Genomic DNA, 19,064 nt, shown 5'->3' with positions numbered 1-19,064 from the left:
ACTTGTAACTGGTTTGGAGTCTGACATGGCTCCAGCAATTCTAACCATGTGGGTTTTGTCCTTGAGCCAGTTTGCAACCCATCTAGTGACATAGGGGTTTATATTTAAGCTGGTGAGCTTATCTATAATGCCCGAGTGGGGTATTGTATCGAAGGCTTTTGCGAGGTCCAGGTAGGCTGTGTGGACCACCTTCCCCTCGTCAATGGCCTTGGTGACTGTTTCAGAGAAATCAACCAGGTTTAAGAGGCAGGATCTGCCCTTAACAAAGCCAAACTGGGTAGGATCCAGTGTCTGTATGTCCCCAATATCTTTATTTATGAGGTCCATGATCCTTTCCATAGCTTTGCAGACCAAGCTAGTCAGGCTTATGGGACGATAGTTTCCAGGATCCGTTGAGGCACCACCTTTGTGGAGAGGGACCACTGTTGCTGTACACCACTCTTTGGGTACATATCCTGTAGTAAGGCTAAGATTGAACGGTAGTTTTATGTTTGGGTGTAGCTCTTCTTGGAGTTCATGTAGGACACAGCCCGGGACACCATCTGGTCCCATTGATGCTGTGATTTTTGCTTTGGAGAGGGCGGCTCTTACCTGAGCATCTGAGATGTCAGGGGGGCAGCACTCTGTTGGGATAGATATTTGCCCTTTTGGTGGGGATGGGGGGGGAGAAGTTTGCACTGAACCTGTCAGCTAGGATGTTGGCAAGGTCTGTGGGCTCGGTGTATTTTTTGTCATTTTGGACTAATTCTGAGCATTTCTGGGAATTCCCACCCAGGCTCCTAACATAACTAAAGAAAGCCTTGTGATTATCCGTAGTGTCCTGTGCAATTTTTCTCTCAAAGCTGGCCTTAGATGATTTTATGAGTGCCCGTAGTTTTTTGCTAATACTGATCAGAGATGCCTTCCCTTTTTGGGATTTTGCTCTATCATGTAGTAGCTTCCTCCTCCTATTGTATAGTTTGTTTATGGCTAAGGTAGACCAGACAGGACGTCTGCCTTTGGAGGATTGGGTCTTGGTTTTATTTGGGATTGCATGATCCATGCATTCCTGAAGGTGTTCATAGAATGCGTTTATAAAGGATTCTGCGATCTGGGCCGTATTTTCCACAGGCCCGGGGGCTTTGAAGGATTCCGCCTCGGATTTGAGGCATGTGAAATTTGCTTTAGAGAAGTTTTTCACTGTGGTTTTCTGGGCAGGGGGTGGGGTCGGGATGTGAATATCCAGTGAGATTAGTTTATGGTCTGATCTTACCAGTGAGGGATACACTTCTGGTCTGGAGCATAGTGTCCCCATGTTGGTGATGATCAGGTCCAGTATGTTTTCCCCTCTTGTGGGAGTGGTAACAAGTTGTTACATAGCATTTGAGTTTATAAATTCTAGGAACCTTTGGGCTAGGGTGTTGGAGCTAGAGTAATGCTCCCAGTCTATGTTTGGGTAGTTGAAGTCGCCCAGTATAGTGGTGTTTGGAGAGACCTTCATATTTTCCATTATTCTTAGGAAGGCCTAGTGGGGTTCCTGTGTTTGGGAGGGTGGTCTGTAGCAAGCCATAAACTGGAAGGCAGTTTTACCCACTGTTAGTTGCACATGGATAGTCTCTGATGCTTCGTGCTGTGTCACCAACCTGGAGGTGTGGGTATCTTTGACGAATATTAATACTCCCCCTCCTTTTGTGGTTCGGTCCAAGTTTTGGGGCCGAAAAGCATGGTATGAGGTATAACCTGGTAGTCCTGGGGTGCTCTCGGGAGCCTTGAACCAGGTTTCTGTTACTGCACAGATATCGATGTTCCCGGCTAAGGAGAGTTTCGAGTGCGTGCATCTTGAGGTTTAGACTTCTGCCATTGAGTAGCATTACTCTTAGTTTCTTATCCCTTGTGATACCTGTGGAGGTGGGTTTGTCTTTTGAGCCTTGCCTAAAAAAGGCACTATGGGGGTAGCAAGAGCCTTTGCCAATATCCGAAAGCCCAGGGGTGACAGGTGCAAGCCGTCCCTAGCGAAGCATCGTGGCTTGTCGAACATGTCATCCCAGGCTGACAGGCATTGGATCCCCATTGAATGCTACCAATACTTAAGCCAATTGTTGAAATTGATCATCTTGTCTTCATACTGTGGCATTATTCTTGGTGAGGTTAAGATGCTACTCAAGGTCAGGGTCATACTGGCCTGGGATACATGCTCAGAGAGCTCCTCTGTCTCTTCATGTAGTCCAGGGAGGTACATCTCAGGTCAATCACACCAGCATGGACAATGACTGAGTCATATTTGTACTTGCCTTGGAGTGACCTGAGTGCTTGTGTTATGTGGCGGATCCTAGCCCCTGATAGGCAGCTCACCGTGACCTTCTCCTTGTTCAGCCTAGTGAGTGGGACGTCAGTGTGCCTGACGATAGTCACCTATTACAAGTGTATCAGGTGTGTTGTTTAGCCTTAAGGGCTGTGACTGTTCGGCACACTGGCTTTGTGAGATGTGCGTTTCACGTGTTTTGTTTTGGGGTAGCGGTTGCTTGGGTGTCTGCTTTGGAGGTCTCTGCTGCTTAGGCAGATTTCTTGATGTAATTAATACTCTGTTTTTTCTGTATATCAGTAAGACCATTTATATTCTATGATAGTATGGGCAGAGGAGCCATTTTAATAGACAGCTGTCACTCCCTCTTATTATACATGGTCATTGTTTTAAATTGGATTTCCAGCATTTCGCTTACATGTACTCACTAATGTTCGGCAGGCTGAACTTTTATGTAATTGCTTCTTGTCACTCCATTTGAACGTGTGTAACATTTTCAGAACTTTTTTACTTAAATGAAAGCACGCAAAAACTAAATACATTTTTAGAATTCTCCCATCTCCTTTTAACTTAAAACAAACGCATACAACTACGTACACTTTCAAAAAATTTTTGCCCCAAATTGATAACAGCACCCACAGGCATTACCTTTTCGAAAATGAAGTTCGCCCATGCTAAAGTACGTTAAAGCTTGAGTCCGTACTTACACTGATAGCTATATTTTCTTTTCTTAGCTTTTTCCTTTTTCAGATGTGAGAAAACTGTTGCTTTCAGTAAACTTCAACTTTTAACCCTAAGAAAGTGTACATTGGCTACTTTAAATAAACTGCACTGTTATGTTAAATGCATTTAAATATTAAGGTTGCTGAGGAGGCAACCATTTGTGTATCTTATTGTAAGTTTCAAACATTGTTTTTCACTAAACCACCAATGTACCTTTAAATGTTAGTTACACAGCACTGACAGAACTGTATGAAGTTCAGTGTAGTTTATCTCCAAGGAAACATAGTTAGCAATAAGAAAAAAGCTAGTAACTTTGTAGGTGCATGTAAAAATCTTCAGTTTCACATAGAATGCACTTAAGAGACTTCTGGTAGATAACTGCTTTGCACTTGTAGCCTTGTTTCTGACTGAGACACTTGCTAGTGAAAAATAGCCAATGACTTGGCACGTACAAGAAAACTACCATTTTCAGTGCCTTTTATCATGTTTCATGTCTTCGATTTCAAACATACTTGCGTAAAACACTTGTCTGTTGCTTATGGTCACTTCCACATCATTTTCTTGAGACTTTTTTTAAGGTGGGCTTGAGATACTGAGATAGGGAGTGAAATTAAAACATATTAAAAGCTTTTAGGTCTTTGCTTCTGATGATGAAGTAAAGATATTGTTTTGTATTCTTGGTAGAACAGCATAGCGGTTTCTAACTCTGTAAGTAAAGTAAAGCATGCTGCAGTTAAGTTTGATGTTCATTGACAATTTCCTTGTAACTGGGAACACTGATTCCAAGTATAAAAATGCAGATATTTTCTTAACACTAGTGGTTCATACTTAAAATGGCCAACAAACCTCTCTTTTTCCAGAAGAACATATGCTGAGGTGCTAAGTTGTTCACCGCCTCATTATTCTTGTGTTGGGCACATGTGTTACTATGCCACACACACAGTCACTAGGCATCATACTAAAAGAACAATAACTGATCTGTCAGATCCAGTCTTAAAATCAAAATAGAGTACTGGAAAATAGTTTCATAATTGGTGACCCTGACTTGACATGTAAAAGTGACGCTCACAGAATTGAATCATGATAATAGTCGGTGTCTTGCTTCCTTTAAAGTAAGATTATGGATATCAAGACAATTGAGTGTATTCTGGATGCTTTTAATGATTTTGATTTGTAAATATTTGTTGCAGTCATTGACACTGGTTGCTTCTCTCTCTCTCTCTCTCTCTCGCTGTCACTGTGATGGAGTGGGAAATTGTTGACCCTGTGGATATCATTACTCTGGTCCAACATCTAAATATGCATTAAAGATTATCTGCTTAACAGTTTGCTTAAAGTATGACACCTTTCCACTTTGCAAGGGATAAGGTGAACCTGTCATCAGAATGGATTAAGGTACTGAATGTACTGTTTTCCTTTCCCCAGTGCCCTTTTTAGACAAGGTCAAGTTAATGGGTATCCCAAATTAAACTTTGCAGAGAAAAATAATTTTAAGGCGGGATTCATTTTACCATAATGCCATTATGTTACTTATACAAACAAACCTAATAAAATACTTACACACCAAATAAAAGTAAATCACTTTGTAAAGGATATTGTAGATAGCAACTGTGGAGCTTTGAACAATCACTTCTTGCGGTAAATCTAAGTGGTTGAACTGCAAAATCAACAATTTATTAAACAGGGAAAAAGTTTGTACAAAGCCTTATAATTTTTCCCAACACAGCACAACTTCATCCAGAAAGAGACTGCTGTAAAACGATCAAAAGGAGCAGTGCCTCATTTCAAGATAGATCTTGCCATCAAGAAAGTTAACATCAGTCCTTGTATAGTCACATATGAAGAATAAAGAAGATGGAACAAGCTTGTTGCATGGCAGAGGAAAATGGGTATCATAATAAATTAGATCTGCTAGCATATGTTATCCACCCCAAAACTACTATGGAAATAGCAATCCTGCCCTCATTAAGGTCAGAAGTACCAGGTGAGATAGAAGGGTGCCTAATTTGTGCAAATACAAGTAACTTATTCTGTCTCCTTATGCACATTTTTTTATGTAGCATTAGAAACTAGCAGTTTTTCCATACGGAAACAGGCTTTTGTAGTCTCCATTCACAAGGTAGGCCATTCCACAGATTGCAGGAATTACAGATCAGGGCTTCGTAAGTATGTTGTGCAAAGTGATGGAGGAAATTTGCTATGAAACTTATTCAGGTGGACATGAGAAATCTGTATGACTTATCCCTGTACTGTTTTGTCAGAGGTTGATATTTTATTCTTAACCTTATATATTTCTTCAAGAGAATAGCCAGTGCTTGCCAGAGTGGCTGTGTGGTTAGAAGGTTGATCTAGCCATACACTTTACCTTGATCTGTGGTTTTCGATAATGTACCCGATAATGAAGTTATACACACTCATGGGTCTTTAAAGAGACATGAAGCCATAGTAACTTGGGTCTAAAATAGACTACATGATTATGCACAAAATGTTAACAAAAGGAATTCTGTTCTCACCATTTATTGTCACCATTGAAGTACCTCAAGGGTGTGTCCTAGGGACATTCCATTTTGGCATTTTTTCTCTAACATTAGAAATTACTCTGTGTCTGGCTCACCAAGCATGTAGATGACTGTAAAATTGAGAGCATTATGCTTAACGCTGCTGATTACCATCTCAATTCAAATTGCACTTAAAATTGCACACAAATTTTGCAGTAAAAGCATCCTTGCCTTAATTGTCAAAACCAACATTCTGTTTTTGGCAAAAGATCACTAGTTTTGTGTTATTGATGGGTGAGAGCAAAACGTTTACGTAATATTAAGACATTAAAGTCCTTTTTAGACCATGGCTGTTCATTTGACAACCTGTATAGCTGATACAGTCTGTAAGTCGTGTGAAATTGCCAACCTGGCTCTCTATGAGGTAGAGTGTATTGCCAGGAAAATCATTGTCTAGCTGTATCAAAACAATTACATTATATTGCAGCTTGTTCTGTAACCTACTCTTATGCCATCTGGTGAAACCTTGGGCATCCCTATATCCCATAATAAGATCCAGAGAATCATTCTCTGTAATGGCTCATTGGCCTTGACATTGTTCACCAAATCCTTGGACATTTGTCTCCTCATTTGTGTGGCCTCATCTGGTATCTAATTTCCAGCTTTTGAAGCATTATTGAATTGCATGGCATGTAAATCGGTATCTACCGGTGTTATGGATAGAGTTCTCGAAACTGTTAAAAGTCAGTGTTTTGGTTTCAGTTTCTTCTAAAGCAAGCGTCTAAGACTCTAGCTTTACTTGCAGCTGTTTAGGTTGCTGCTGCACGACTGAAATCCTTTGGTGTTTAATGTCTTATTATGCTGAAAACATTTTGTTTATTCAGCATTACTTATTTTGTCAGTTATTGTGTAGAGCTAATAAACAAGTTTGAAATTTGTTTGCTGAATGTCTGAGGAAATACTTTATCGAGTGAAAAATTTGTGGTCTTTTCATCTTGTTCTCCCATCATGCTCGTGGACTAAGGGGGAGTTCTTAGTCAATGCCGAGGCAACAGCCAGCAATAAATTATTAAAGTGAACTTAATCTGTCTGTATTAATATGTTTGAAAAATGGCTTATTTTGTGTACCATTTATTTAGTAGCTGTGAACTAGCAGAATCATTCTTTTACATCAAAGAATCTAGTTATTTCATATGTTCCCTCAGTATCTGAATCCTCCAGCAATGTATATAACATGAGATGTGTAGCCCATCTTTTGCATACATTTGTGTTTGTAGCAGTCCTGCCATAGTATTCTTGAGAAACTGCACTTTCTACCATTTTCAAATCTTTAGAAAGATTGCAGAACTCACAGGATGTGAATGTAGTTGTGCTGTGCCTTGAAAAGGGACTGAAGCATTTATATGTTTAGCTTTTGCTTTAAAAGAGATATTAAACTTGGTATGCATTTGAAAATGCACATTTATGGATTTCTAGGGAGAATGAAATGGGTATTCCTTTGTTTTGCATTAGCTGAATCATCTGTTTCATAAATGATTTTTTTGACAGATTACTGCAATTTATATTGTGAGACTATCCGAACTGTACAGTGTATTCCCACTATAGTACAGTTTGCACTGTAACTTCTCCATGCTTTCACTCCTCCCAATGATAGTTTTTAACTTGTATCACTTTTCCCACTTCTGTTCTGTTTTTTCTGTAGTTTCATGCGCCCAGTGCTGACTTTCCATATTTTTCTTTTCACCATGTCTCACTTTCTGACAGGTACTTTTGACACTATTGCTGTCTATGTATATTGGGCTTTCACACACACAATGCACTGTACTGCTGCCTTGGGCAAGATACATTGATGGTGTTTGCTTCCCTTCTCCAGAACTTTTTAATCTTCTGTGGCAAATACATTCCTTTAGCCATCACCCAAAAGTCAAACGTATTGAGAGAGAAAAAAAGTGGCACACTGATATTTACTATGAGCATGCCATTTTTGTTCAATGAACATGTCTAGTTCTTATTTCTGCTGACTGCATTGTGCGTACAAGTAGCAATGTTTGTATACTAAAATTGTCATGAACAGAGAATTTTTGCAACTTTGATCTTTAGCATCCTGTTCGTAAGCTATGATTTTAAATTCATTGTGAAACAAAAAAGTTAGTGAGAATGCCAGTCTTTGCTTTCTAATGTGAAATGGCACTAAACTACTAAGAAAGCTTGGGCAGTACTTTTTTTGCTTGCATAATGCTGCTGAATTGACTATATTCCATTTCTGGATATGTACATTTTGTTTTCCTTCTGTGACTGCAGCTGGAGAGGGATGCTGCCAAGCAGGAAAGTGCCAGACTGCTGCAGATATTTGAAAAGCAGAAGTTTTCTGTTGCTGATATCAAAAGAATTTACCATGAGAGACGAGAGTTACAGCAAACTGTGAACAGCATGACTGAGAAACTTGAGGAAGCAGAGCGGCACAAGTGGAATGAGGAGATTAAGTTTGCTAAGATTAAAGAGCTGGTAAGTAAATTGATGATTAATGTATTTTTCACTTTATTACAGGCATATCAACATAGCTTACTTATTAAGTTACTATAATAGAGGACAAGTGTACATACAAAGCTTGAGTTACACATCTGCTACCCAAAAGCAACTGATATGCTCAAAAAGTATTACTGTTACCTGCTACTGATTGACAGTTGTAACATACCAGGTGACCTTGAAATTGTACACTGATAGTACTTTTGAAATGGACAGCTTCGTTTAGGCTTCTGGGAAGCCTGCCTCATGTGAGGTGAAGCTTAAATGAACAGAGTAACCTCTGTATAGCATACAAAGTTGTAGTTGTATTGAAGGTAAAAAAAATAAATAAATAACATTGCCATGGCATAGTAGCTTAATGTAGCCTACAAGTCAGTTACATCCATAGAAAACTCCAGCTCATGAAACACAAATCAAGTGCATCTCCATCAGAGTTTTTAAGTAATCCTTTGATCATGCTGAGGTCTGGCTTTGTATTGTTTTTTTTTTTTGTTTGTTTTGGAACCAACACTGTTTGCAGTTTGACTGATATTAAAGTATATTGGTCACTTTCAGAAGCATTTTGTATTGCAATTAATTTTGTTTTCTGTTCTGCTCTTCGTGGCAAAGGTGCTAGTGATTTTAGGGAAAATTAAGATTACAATGTGCTGTTTGACTTTTTAGTTTCAATGTTTACTCAGTTTTTCTCTATAACCTCACCCAAAAAATTATATCAAGGTAGGTATTGACCAATGATTTACATACAACTACAGAGAAATATGGAAAAGCAAAAAAAAAAATTACCATTTTAGGTGAGCATTTTCTTATTTACATTGTGGTTGCATTATTGCATGTTAATTTTCAGTGTGAGATGTCCCACCTGCAAGAACTGTTTGATAGTTTGCTTCTCTATGATGTAAGGTAGAAAAACTACTGATGCATAGAATACAGTACTTCATTTATTAATTTAAGTACTAAGGCATTGTGGGTTCAGCTTTTTATGAGGTTGTGGTGGGGATTTTCAGCTCTGAAAAAAAATTAAGGCTGTCCTTATGAACAAAATGTAATGTAAAGACAATACACTTTTTGCATTAAAAATGTATAATTTGGTATTTATTTGATAAAGATATGTTCAGCTTCAAAGATGTCTTACCTATACTTGCTTTAGAACATGACCAGTACATTTTAAGAGCTTGAATATTTGGTGTGTGAAATAAAAGATGTTAAATTTGGTACGTGTATCATCACCGAGGAAAATCATGTTAAGATGCTGGACTTCTTTAACCAACTTTGACTGTGTATCTTGTTGAGTAAACATGACCTGAATCCGGAGACAACAGTATTCAGTAGTCTTTGCAGGTACAGGATAGTTCTGGCATATTTTTGGAATTCCAGTAAGATCAATGAAGTTGAATACTTTAATGAGTAAGGAATTGTTTTTTGACACTAGCACAGAATTCTGGAATCATGGATAACACTGTGTTGAATGCAAGGTAAAAGCTATGTTCTTTTTTAATATGGGGCTAGAAAAAAATCCAGAAATACACTTGAGGCCTGTCTCAGAATCTACAAACATAGTTTATCTGAGTTTAATTATTTGAAAAAAAAACATAGAAAAAAAAATGGGTACTTGCATATTATCGCAACCATATTTTCGTGGCAGCTGCAAGTACACTTTTTTGCATGCTTTCTCGCCGGCATCTATCATGTTCCATAGTGTGATATCTGGAGATGTCATCTAGCATTTCATTGGGGGTCTCGGTTTTTAGCTTGACAAGTTTACTTAGTACTGATATCACCTATCAGGTAATAGGACTACCACTATGGCAAGCACTGACCATGGTCTAGATATGAGCACATCAGTTTGGATATGAACTAAATACCATGCTGTTTAAAATGTCTGTTTGCAAAAAAATAAATAAATAAATAGGTTGCTAACAATGTGTGGTACTGAAAATCACTGCGGAAACTCTTGGGAGCAATAACATCCAAACGAGAAAACATAACAAAGTATGGCTGCATTACAGCCAACCGAAAAATGGTTGCGATAATACTGTGTTAAAAAAAAAAAAAAAGTCTTCTGCCTCATGTTTAGAGCTAAAATATTTCTGGTGTGCTGCAATAAAACTGAACAAGATAACAGGATGCTATGAAGTTAAAATAGTTACATGCGGAAATAGCTATTAAGTGCTGTTCCACATATATTTCTTTTACTTTTTTATAAATGGGTAACACGACAGAAAGAACGTCAATGTCTTAACAGATGTAAATAACTCTAAAACAATAGGCAGTAGGTTAATATGAGCATGTAAGTTATTCAACATATTGTTATTTATACAACAGGTGATATTTAACATGGAAATATGCTCTAGTTGTTCCTCAAACAGGCTTAAATACACCCAAAATGTTTTTTTTTTGTTTTGTTAACAACAGACGTGAGCAACCCCAAAAGTAGAAGCAGAAAGGAATGCATTCAGTGCACAACATAATATAAATGAATAGTATTTTATTTACAAGTGACTAAGAATTTGCTTTATTAAGAAAAATCACTTCGGAACATGATAGATGCCAGCGAGAAAGCATGCAAAAAGGTTTTACTTGCAGCTGCCGTGAAAATGTGGTTGCGATAATAGCAAGTACCAACAAATGTTTTTATATTTAAATTTTTTTTTTCTGATCTGACTTGTGCTGCTGACTAAAGGCAGAGGTAAATATGTAGAACCATTTTTAACAATTCATTCAGTAACCAAAAATGTTCATCAAACCCCCATAGCTGCAGGAATTTCTTGTTTCCAGAAGTAGTATTTATTGGGCTTCACGGGAGCAGCAATCAACTAAGAGCTTCACCTGTGCTGTGGCAGATAGTTCCCGATTGAGGAACCCCTCTACACAGAGATTATTGCCATTTTAAGATAAATAAAATACATTTTATTTTTTGAAGAAGGCAAGATGTTGGACTGCATAGGTAAGAGAATGTTTTTTCTTCCACTTTTGACTTCAGAATTCTGAATTGTGGTTATATATGTAGACGTTTATGCTTTGTTGTATGTTGTCTGTGGGAACTGGCACTTTCTCTCCCTGTAAAAGAAAGCTGTTTTTTGAATCACACTGTTTCTGTCCTGTCTCAGGTATCCAAATGGGCTTTGAAGAATGTGTATGTTTGTACAGATACTGTATCTAGGGTCACTGCTGCTGCTACAGTTAGAGAAGATATGCTTGGGTACAGAACAAATAGTTTGTTGAAAATGTAAAGCCTGAAATCTTAGATTCTGCTTAGATAAGGAGGTAGTATTGGCTCATCTACAATCCAGGGTCTCAAACAATATGACAAAAGGGGGAAATTGATTCAGGCAGTTTCTAAGATTTTTCATGTACCCTAGTAGAAATCTTATATGCTTCCCTCTTTCATAAAAAGCCAACTAAACCCAATCAGGCAAATACTAAGACACAAGGTGCTAAAAAGAGATGTAAGAAAACAAATAAGAAGCAGGTTATTTCCGATAAATGGTCATACCAGCACTACATAATGACTATGCTAGCATTCTTTACCCCAACCCCTGGCTAATATGTGTACAAATCTGACATGCAAGCTGGTCTTAAATATTCAGATTCTTGGGTGTTAAAAGTTTTCAGAAGAATCTCAGATGGAACTGGATATAAAAACTTTGCTTCAGGGAATTACTCTCCAACCTCCAAAGCCGATATAATTGTTTCCTCTGATTTTTCAGTCATTACACACCTAATGAGTCATAGAATGAGTACCGTCACTTCAAAGGGGCAAAGACTTCTATTCCACAATGTTTCTGGTACCAAAGAAGGAGATGTCTTGGAGACCGGTTACTAGATCTTTCATTTCTAAATCTGCATGTGAAAGTACCAGAATTCAAAAGTTGACCTTACAGAACCTGTTGCCCCTCATTCCTCCCATGAGTTTTTTTTTAATGCTTGATTGATTTAAAAAAATATTTATTACCCCATTCCCATCACCACAAGCTTCATGAAATTTTTAATGTTCTTAGTTCCTGGGTAATATCAATTATCTCTACATTACCTTTTGGATCATCTACAGCTGTAAGCATGTTCACAAAATTCCTATCTCTGGTCATAACTGATTACAGACTAAATGGCATTCACATTTTCCTTATTTAGATATAACTTACTTGTCTTTAAAGAGTCTTTAACCAGATGTCAATAGTCATTAACTTTGGTTATCTGTCTTGGCCAGTTTGGGTTTCCAAATAGTGCAAAATCCTCCTTGACTCACTGTCCACAGGATTGTGTTTATTGCCTGATTTCTGGATACTTCTCTTCAGAAGGCCTTTTTGACACAAGTGAAGGTGGATTTTTATCTGGAATTTTCCTGAACTTCTCCAATTCGTATCAAACTTCTGTATGAGAATTTCGTAAGATTTCAGGGTTCACGGCTTCTGTGATTCTCATGAATACCCCTAGCCAGATGTAGTGGCTTCTAAAAAACAAAAAGCATATTGGCCTAGTATTTGCCTTCACTGGAGTATCAAATTCCAGTTTGAGGCTTTCTAAAAAGGGAACTGCATTTGGTGGAGATAACAAATTAAACTAAAACTAAGTCTCCACGTCTGTCTTCATATCCCAGCCCTATCTTTCACCTCAAACCCATCAGATTGTGCTAGGGGAGCAATTTGGAAGGGGGAAGGTACAAGGCCTGTGGCATCTTTCCAACAAACCAAAGCACATGAACTTAAAGGAGGTGTTATCCATGTCTTGAAGTATCTCCATTACCTGTGGTCCCCAGGCGTTTTCAAGTTATTACAGACAATACCACAGTCATGTGATACATAAATATGCAGGGCAGTAGATCATAGCTCCTGTGAAGGGTGTCTGTGATGGCTTGGTAGTTATCTCTTCAACATTCCTTAACCCTCTAAGCATCTTCTATTCCATCAATCATAAACATAGTGGCAGACAAGCCGAACAGGGCCAAGACCAGAACAGACCCTCCTGAATGGAAGTTGAATGAAGAGGGGTCTTCCAGGAACTGATTCATTTGTTAGGAACACCTCAAATAGATCTGTTTGCCTCCTCTGGAAACAGACCACTGAACAAATTTTGCTCCAGGACTCCTTGAAAGTAAGCCTGAAAAACACATTAATTTTTATTCACCTGGAAGAGGATACTCCTTTGTGTTTTGCTCCCTTTCCACTGATATCCAGGGTAATCTTGAAGATACAAAAGGGTACCCCAAAATTATTTTGGTGATTCCATTTTCACCCAGGCAACATGGTTTCTCCTTTCTTAAGTAACTGGCCAAGGGCAATTGCTGCAAACTTCTTCACACACTAGAAATACTACTAACAAGATGGTGGAGGTTTGATGCACCCAGTCTCAATCAGCTTTAACTGACTTCCTTAGATGATTCATTTCTAATACCTTTTAGCCACTAATTTCATAAGAAAATGCAGCCAGGTACTAAATGAGACAAGAAAAAGAGATGCTAGTAAATCCTATATTAGTAAGTGGAGGGAACAGTCTAGTTTTTGATTAATCAATAACCAGGGACCATCAGGGATTTTGTACCACTGGCACTCAAATATGTGAGTGAGTTAATTTTCTCTGGACTTATTCTTCTATAAATGTTAATCTTATGGCCTTTTTTGTCATGTCTGCCCATGCATCATCCTCTTCTCTGTGATAAAGCAGTTTCTGAAAGGTGTTTTGGACCAGAACCACCTTATAACCAGACTACCCTTTCATGAGATTTCAACTTCATGCTAGAGAAGTTGGCTCACCTTTTGAACCTGCCCAACAAGCTGATGTATGGTTCTTGACTTTTAAGACTTTACTCATCATTGCTCTAACATTTGCAAGAAGAGTATCTGAGTTGCAAGCTCTTGGGATGGATGAGTCATATATGATTTTCCACAGGGATAGGATCTCTCTAAGAACAAACCTCTCATTCATGTCCAAAGTTGTATCAGTTTACTTTGAATCAAGGCATCGATCTCCTAGTTTTTTGCCAACAACTTAAAAATCACGGAGAATGGATTTTGCATAATTTGGACATGCATATGCACCTCAGGTACTAGCCTGACAGAGCTAAGCCTTTAAGAAAAGCTGATCAAATGTTTTTTTTTTTTTATCAAGGAACAAGAGAGAGACATCCTTTGTCTGAACAGACGGTTTCCATGTGGTTGTCCTCAGGTATTGCATTTTGTTACTCCCATTAAGGCAAATCCATTCCAGGCAGTGTCAAGGCACATTCTATTAGAGCCTTATCTTTGATGGCCTACTGGAAAAGGGGGGTAGACTCTAATAGTAGTCCAGAGGCAGTTAATTGGTTCTCTATACATACTTTTTCCAAAGCATTACAGACTGGATTCCTTTTCTAGGTCCAGTGCTAGTTTTACAAGGACCATTCTCCAAGGACTGGGATTGCTGAATCCATATCCCTCCTCCTCCTAAGTTGGGTAGGCTTTGGCAGTCAACCCATACAGCCAAAAGGCTACTGTAACAGTGAGAATGATGGATATAGTACATATATGTAGTTGTAAGTTGTACTCTTCAATAACGGTAGATGTTTGAATTTCTTATTGCTGCAGTAACCACACCCCTACACCTGTATATAGTTGTGATTGGGATATAAAGTAGGGTTTTGTATGTTTCTACTTTATATGTTCTTTTGTTGTTTGTTGCTTGACTCATTAGGTTCTTCGTTCTTTGTATTGGCAAGGAAGTCCTGAAGAAATCTTCACACTGACTGCTCAACCCCCCCCCAGGACTAGCCAATTTGCAGTCAGAGTGAAGGTTTGTTGGGGGAGGAGCTTTTTGAAGCTGACTGGGTGTCATTTACTAGGCAGGAAACAGTCCATGTAGCCTAAAGGCTACTGCAACAGTGAGGAATTCAAACATCTACTGTTGTGAATAAGCATAACTTATACAACTGTACATTCTGAAAGCCATGGTGGACAAGACTCCTGGTTAAGAAATTAATCAACAGAATAGATTAAAGCAAATTAATTTTTAACAGAGAAAAAAAAAGCTATATTTACTAAGTCGGCATACAATTTACAAATTAATACTTAAACACTACTGAAATATTTTAGGCATGCTTAATGGTAGGCCCACATTTTTACTTTGTCACAGAGCTGCAAAGGCCAGCCAGAGAGCACCATGTGGCTCTAGAACCACAGCTTGTACCCTGGGTATTTCTGCTCGTATATGATTAAGGGGAGAAGTGATACTGGTATATAAGGTGTTTGTGGGTGGTTTTCTTCATGAAAGGACAAACTTAGATAAGCTACAGCATGGTGTCAGTATTAAAAGAGAACGTGCTTTGAGAAAAATTTACTTTAATACTGAATTACTCTTATACCAGAGGTACTCCCATATTATTTAAATTATTTTGCTTCTATTTGACTTACTTAGATTTGAAAGTTTACTCTGTATATTGCAAAATTTTGATGGGTATGAATTTTTGCTTTATTTCCAGGGACATGTATATATTTTTCTAGTTACTTGAATTTATTAATCAGTGTAGAGTGCTGCCCACGTGTACAGTAAATAAGTTGGCATATTATCAGTACAGAGTATAAAATAGTACAGACACAATATTACAAATGGTTATAGAACACACAGCTGTAGATATGATGAAAACAAATGGCTTATTAAATTCCAGTATGTATTATGAAGATGAGAAGGTCAGGAGGAAGGTGGAAAAAAAATTGGAGGCATGAGAGTGAAGGTTAGGAAGGAGGTTCCTTATGTCCTTATTGCTGGTCAGAGCTATGGGTCCACAATTGCCTGGATCTGTGGAAGGACCTGTCTTATGCAGGGGAATGACTGTAACTTTTCACCATTTGCTTGATTCAAAGCTGTAATGAGGCTGAGGTTGAATAGTGTTGTGGGGGGGGGGGGTGAAATTGTGCTTCATGCTATTTAAGATGCATTTAAGGATGTTGTCAGGACAAGTTAATGCAGCATTTTTAGTCTGATTTCAAGACTTGGTCTTGTGTGATAGCTGGAAACAAGTCAATTTTAGGTATATCTTGTGGGGTACATGGAGGGGAGAGAGGGGTAACAGTTGAGCTGAATTTATCGGCCAGTAAGTTAGCTTATATCTTCAGCCTCCATGTAGGTAACATGCTCCACAATCAGCTCAGTGCATTCCTGCATTGTGCTTATTACAAACATAACTAAAAAAAGATCGTGTGATTATCATTGGCTTGGTGGTTATTTTAGCCTCAAACTTAGCTTTGGTGGGTTTATTAAGCTCCCGAATTGCTTGTTTCAGTTGTGAGGGCTCTGTCATTCTGAGAATTACTCATTACTTTTGTCCACAAGTCTGTTCCTTTTATTTTAGAGTTTGCAAGACATATTGCAGCATCCACTGCAGGGACTACAAGATTCAGTAACAGTTTCTATCAATGATTAGACTACTGAACTCTGGAACTAGCCCTAGTGGTCTGGACACACAAGTCCATTTTATTTATTTGTGCAATATCTACTTAGACAAATAACTGAGGTATTTCAGTTTGTAGTGTGTTTTGTATTATGTTGAATAGTGTAGTTAATTTAACTTGGGAAGGTATTCTTTTCGTATTGGAGTGTTGGTAAATGTCTCTTCACTTTCTTGCATGTATTGGGGTAGTAGACTCTAAAGACAAACCAGAGGAACAAAACACCCATTCACAAATGGAACAGTTCTCAGGTTGGAGCAAGCAGTATTATAAATATCCATAAAAAATCTTAAATATAATTCAATGTGTAGAATTCAGTAAAAATCAGTGTATGTAAAAACTGGGAATCAAACCCAGGACCCTTTTACATACACTGATTTTTATTGAATTATATGCATAGTTTTATGAAAAGAAATGTGTGTGTGTGTATGTGTGTATATATATATATATATATATATATATATATATATATAAAATATGTATATATATATAAAATATGTATAATTTGATATATATATATATATATATATATATATATATATATATATATATATATATATATATATATATATACACACACACGCGTGTGTGTGTGTGTCTATATGTTTTTATATATGTATATGCATATTAAGATTTTTTTTGTATGTTTGTAAGTTGTAGGTTGGAATATTTGTTAATAGTTTTATAAGAATGAAACTGGAGGTGTGGTTTTTGGAATGCTGTCAAGGGGATGTTTTAGTATAAAAGAAACCTTGATTTGTTAAATGTTTATATGATGAAGTTTCCATTGGGGATGAAAAGCACTTGACTGTGTGAAAATAAACTTTGAATTGTTCTGCTTCATCTTCTTTTTTATCTTGATTATTTTTGCAAAAAATTAATACTGTTTGTGTTATTTTGCATTTTGCTACTGCTTGCTTCAAACCTGAGGACTGTTCCATTTGTGAATGGTGTTTTGTTCTTCTGTGTTGGGGTAATATTGTATTTGTTAGGTATGTTTTTCCTCTACTTGTTTGTATTTCACTTTCCTCTGTAATCTCAGGAATTGAGCTGATGCATTAACTTTTGTTTAGGCTGCACATGTGTAGTTCTAAATGACAAAGTTTACTTTGACTTATAGTTCCACCAAGGTGGTTGGTTTCTGAGCTTTACCCTGAGGTTGTTTCTACATATACTAAGGTCCAGTTTGCAATATAGAGAACTTGTATTGGTTTGGTATAGTCTGATTTCCATTTTCTAGTAATTTTTTTTTTTTTTTTTTGGCAGCCAGTAGCATTAAACTTGCTAATGCTGTACTATGTGTAGGCAGTCCAGATCCTGTATCCCAGCAGGAAATAATTTATCTGACATCAGTTTTCATTCTATCCTCAACTGTTCAGATCCAATCCTCGGATCTGACTCTACCATTACTATAGCTCGTGACCACCAGAACACTCTCAAGCTCCTCCCTTACCCATAATGCGCCAACTCCTACCATACCTCAGATCTCGTTTCCCACTTTCATGAATCAGATGTGGTTGCTTTTAGCTCTCGAGCAATTTTTTCAATAAAAAATGAGTTTTCTTCCATATTAAACTTCTTAGATTCTATATATTAATATATACCCTCTCCTTTCTTACACTAGGTGTATTTTTTCTTACCGGTCTTAGTATTTATCCTTAACCTTTTCTTATAACTTGTACATAGTTTTGTGTATTCTGAGTACCATTGTTGGTACTTCTTTCACTTTCTTTCCCTCACTAATTTTAGAAAAAGAAGTGGTTTTCTTCTCCCTTTTTCTATCTAGTCTAGATATTTCAAGATGTCAGGAAAAAGCCCCTTTGGGTTTCAAGAAATTTCAAAAAGTATGGGCATAAGTTGCTGTTATCAGGCGTGTATACTCTATGCGTTTATTGTTTGGGCCTAGATCATCTTAAAGTCGACTGGCAGATATGTCAGAAATCTAATGCTTGGGCTATTGTTGATCGAAAGAATAAGCTGATATTAGTAGAAGTTACTCCCTATGTCATTTTCAGGGGCGGCCATGGTGGTGCAGTGGTTAGCGTTGCCGCCTCACAGCAAGAGGTTCTCTAGTTCGATTCTTGGCTGGGGTGCCTTCTGTGTGGAGTCTGCATGTCCTCCCTGTGGTCGCGTGGGTTTTCTCCGGGTGCTCCGGTTTCCTCCCACATCCCAAAGACAATGCAGTAGGTGGATTGGACACTCTAAATTGACCCTAGGTGTGTGTGTGTGTGCCTTCTGTGGAATGTTGGGTGCCGGGCTGGCAACTCGACACTATAAAACTCCACTGCCAATCATGAGCAGACAGATGATCCGCTGTGGCGACCCCTAACCGGGAAAAGCCGAAAGAAGAAGAAGATTCCCTATGTCATTTTCTGAAGCTAATTCTGGAGCTCAATCCTCCATATCTAAAACTAAGGAGACTTTTTTTCAAATCTCTTAATCTATCATTTTCGTCAACGACTCCTTCCTCGTAGCCGCTTCAGAAAAAACGCAAATTAGATCTGAAGACTTCTGCTTCAATTTCAGCTCTGGATCCAATACCTCCCTCTTTGGATCTGAGCTCTTCGGATCCGACAGCCTTACCTATGATGAGGTACTCTCCTACTGTTGACCCAGTACCTT

The 19,064-nt window shown here is 38.0% G+C and overlaps 1 protein-coding gene across 1 annotated transcript in view; it reads left to right on the top strand.

Annotated features, from left to right (window-relative positions):
- The window catches only part of NDC80 (NDC80 kinetochore complex component), a 2,583,329-nt gene that overhangs the window by 1,377,583 nt on the left and 1,186,682 nt on the right, over positions 1-19,064 (top strand). The window contains exon 9 of the mRNA XM_044071081.1: positions 7,804-8,007. Within this exon, the coding sequence (XP_043927016.1) occupies positions 7,804-8,007 (204 nt within the window). The remainder of the gene's footprint in view (positions 1-7,803; positions 8,008-19,064) is intronic.

The sequence above is a fragment of the Protopterus annectens genome, chromosome 5.part0, assembly GCF_019279795.1.
Source record: "Protopterus annectens isolate FY-2018-M chromosome 5.part0, PAN1.0, whole genome shotgun sequence".
Classification (NCBI taxonomy): domain Eukaryota; kingdom Metazoa; phylum Chordata; order Ceratodontiformes; family Protopteridae; genus Protopterus; species Protopterus annectens.
The sequence above is the reverse complement of the archived record's forward strand: the minus strand, read 5'-3'. Positions and strand labels throughout refer to the sequence as shown.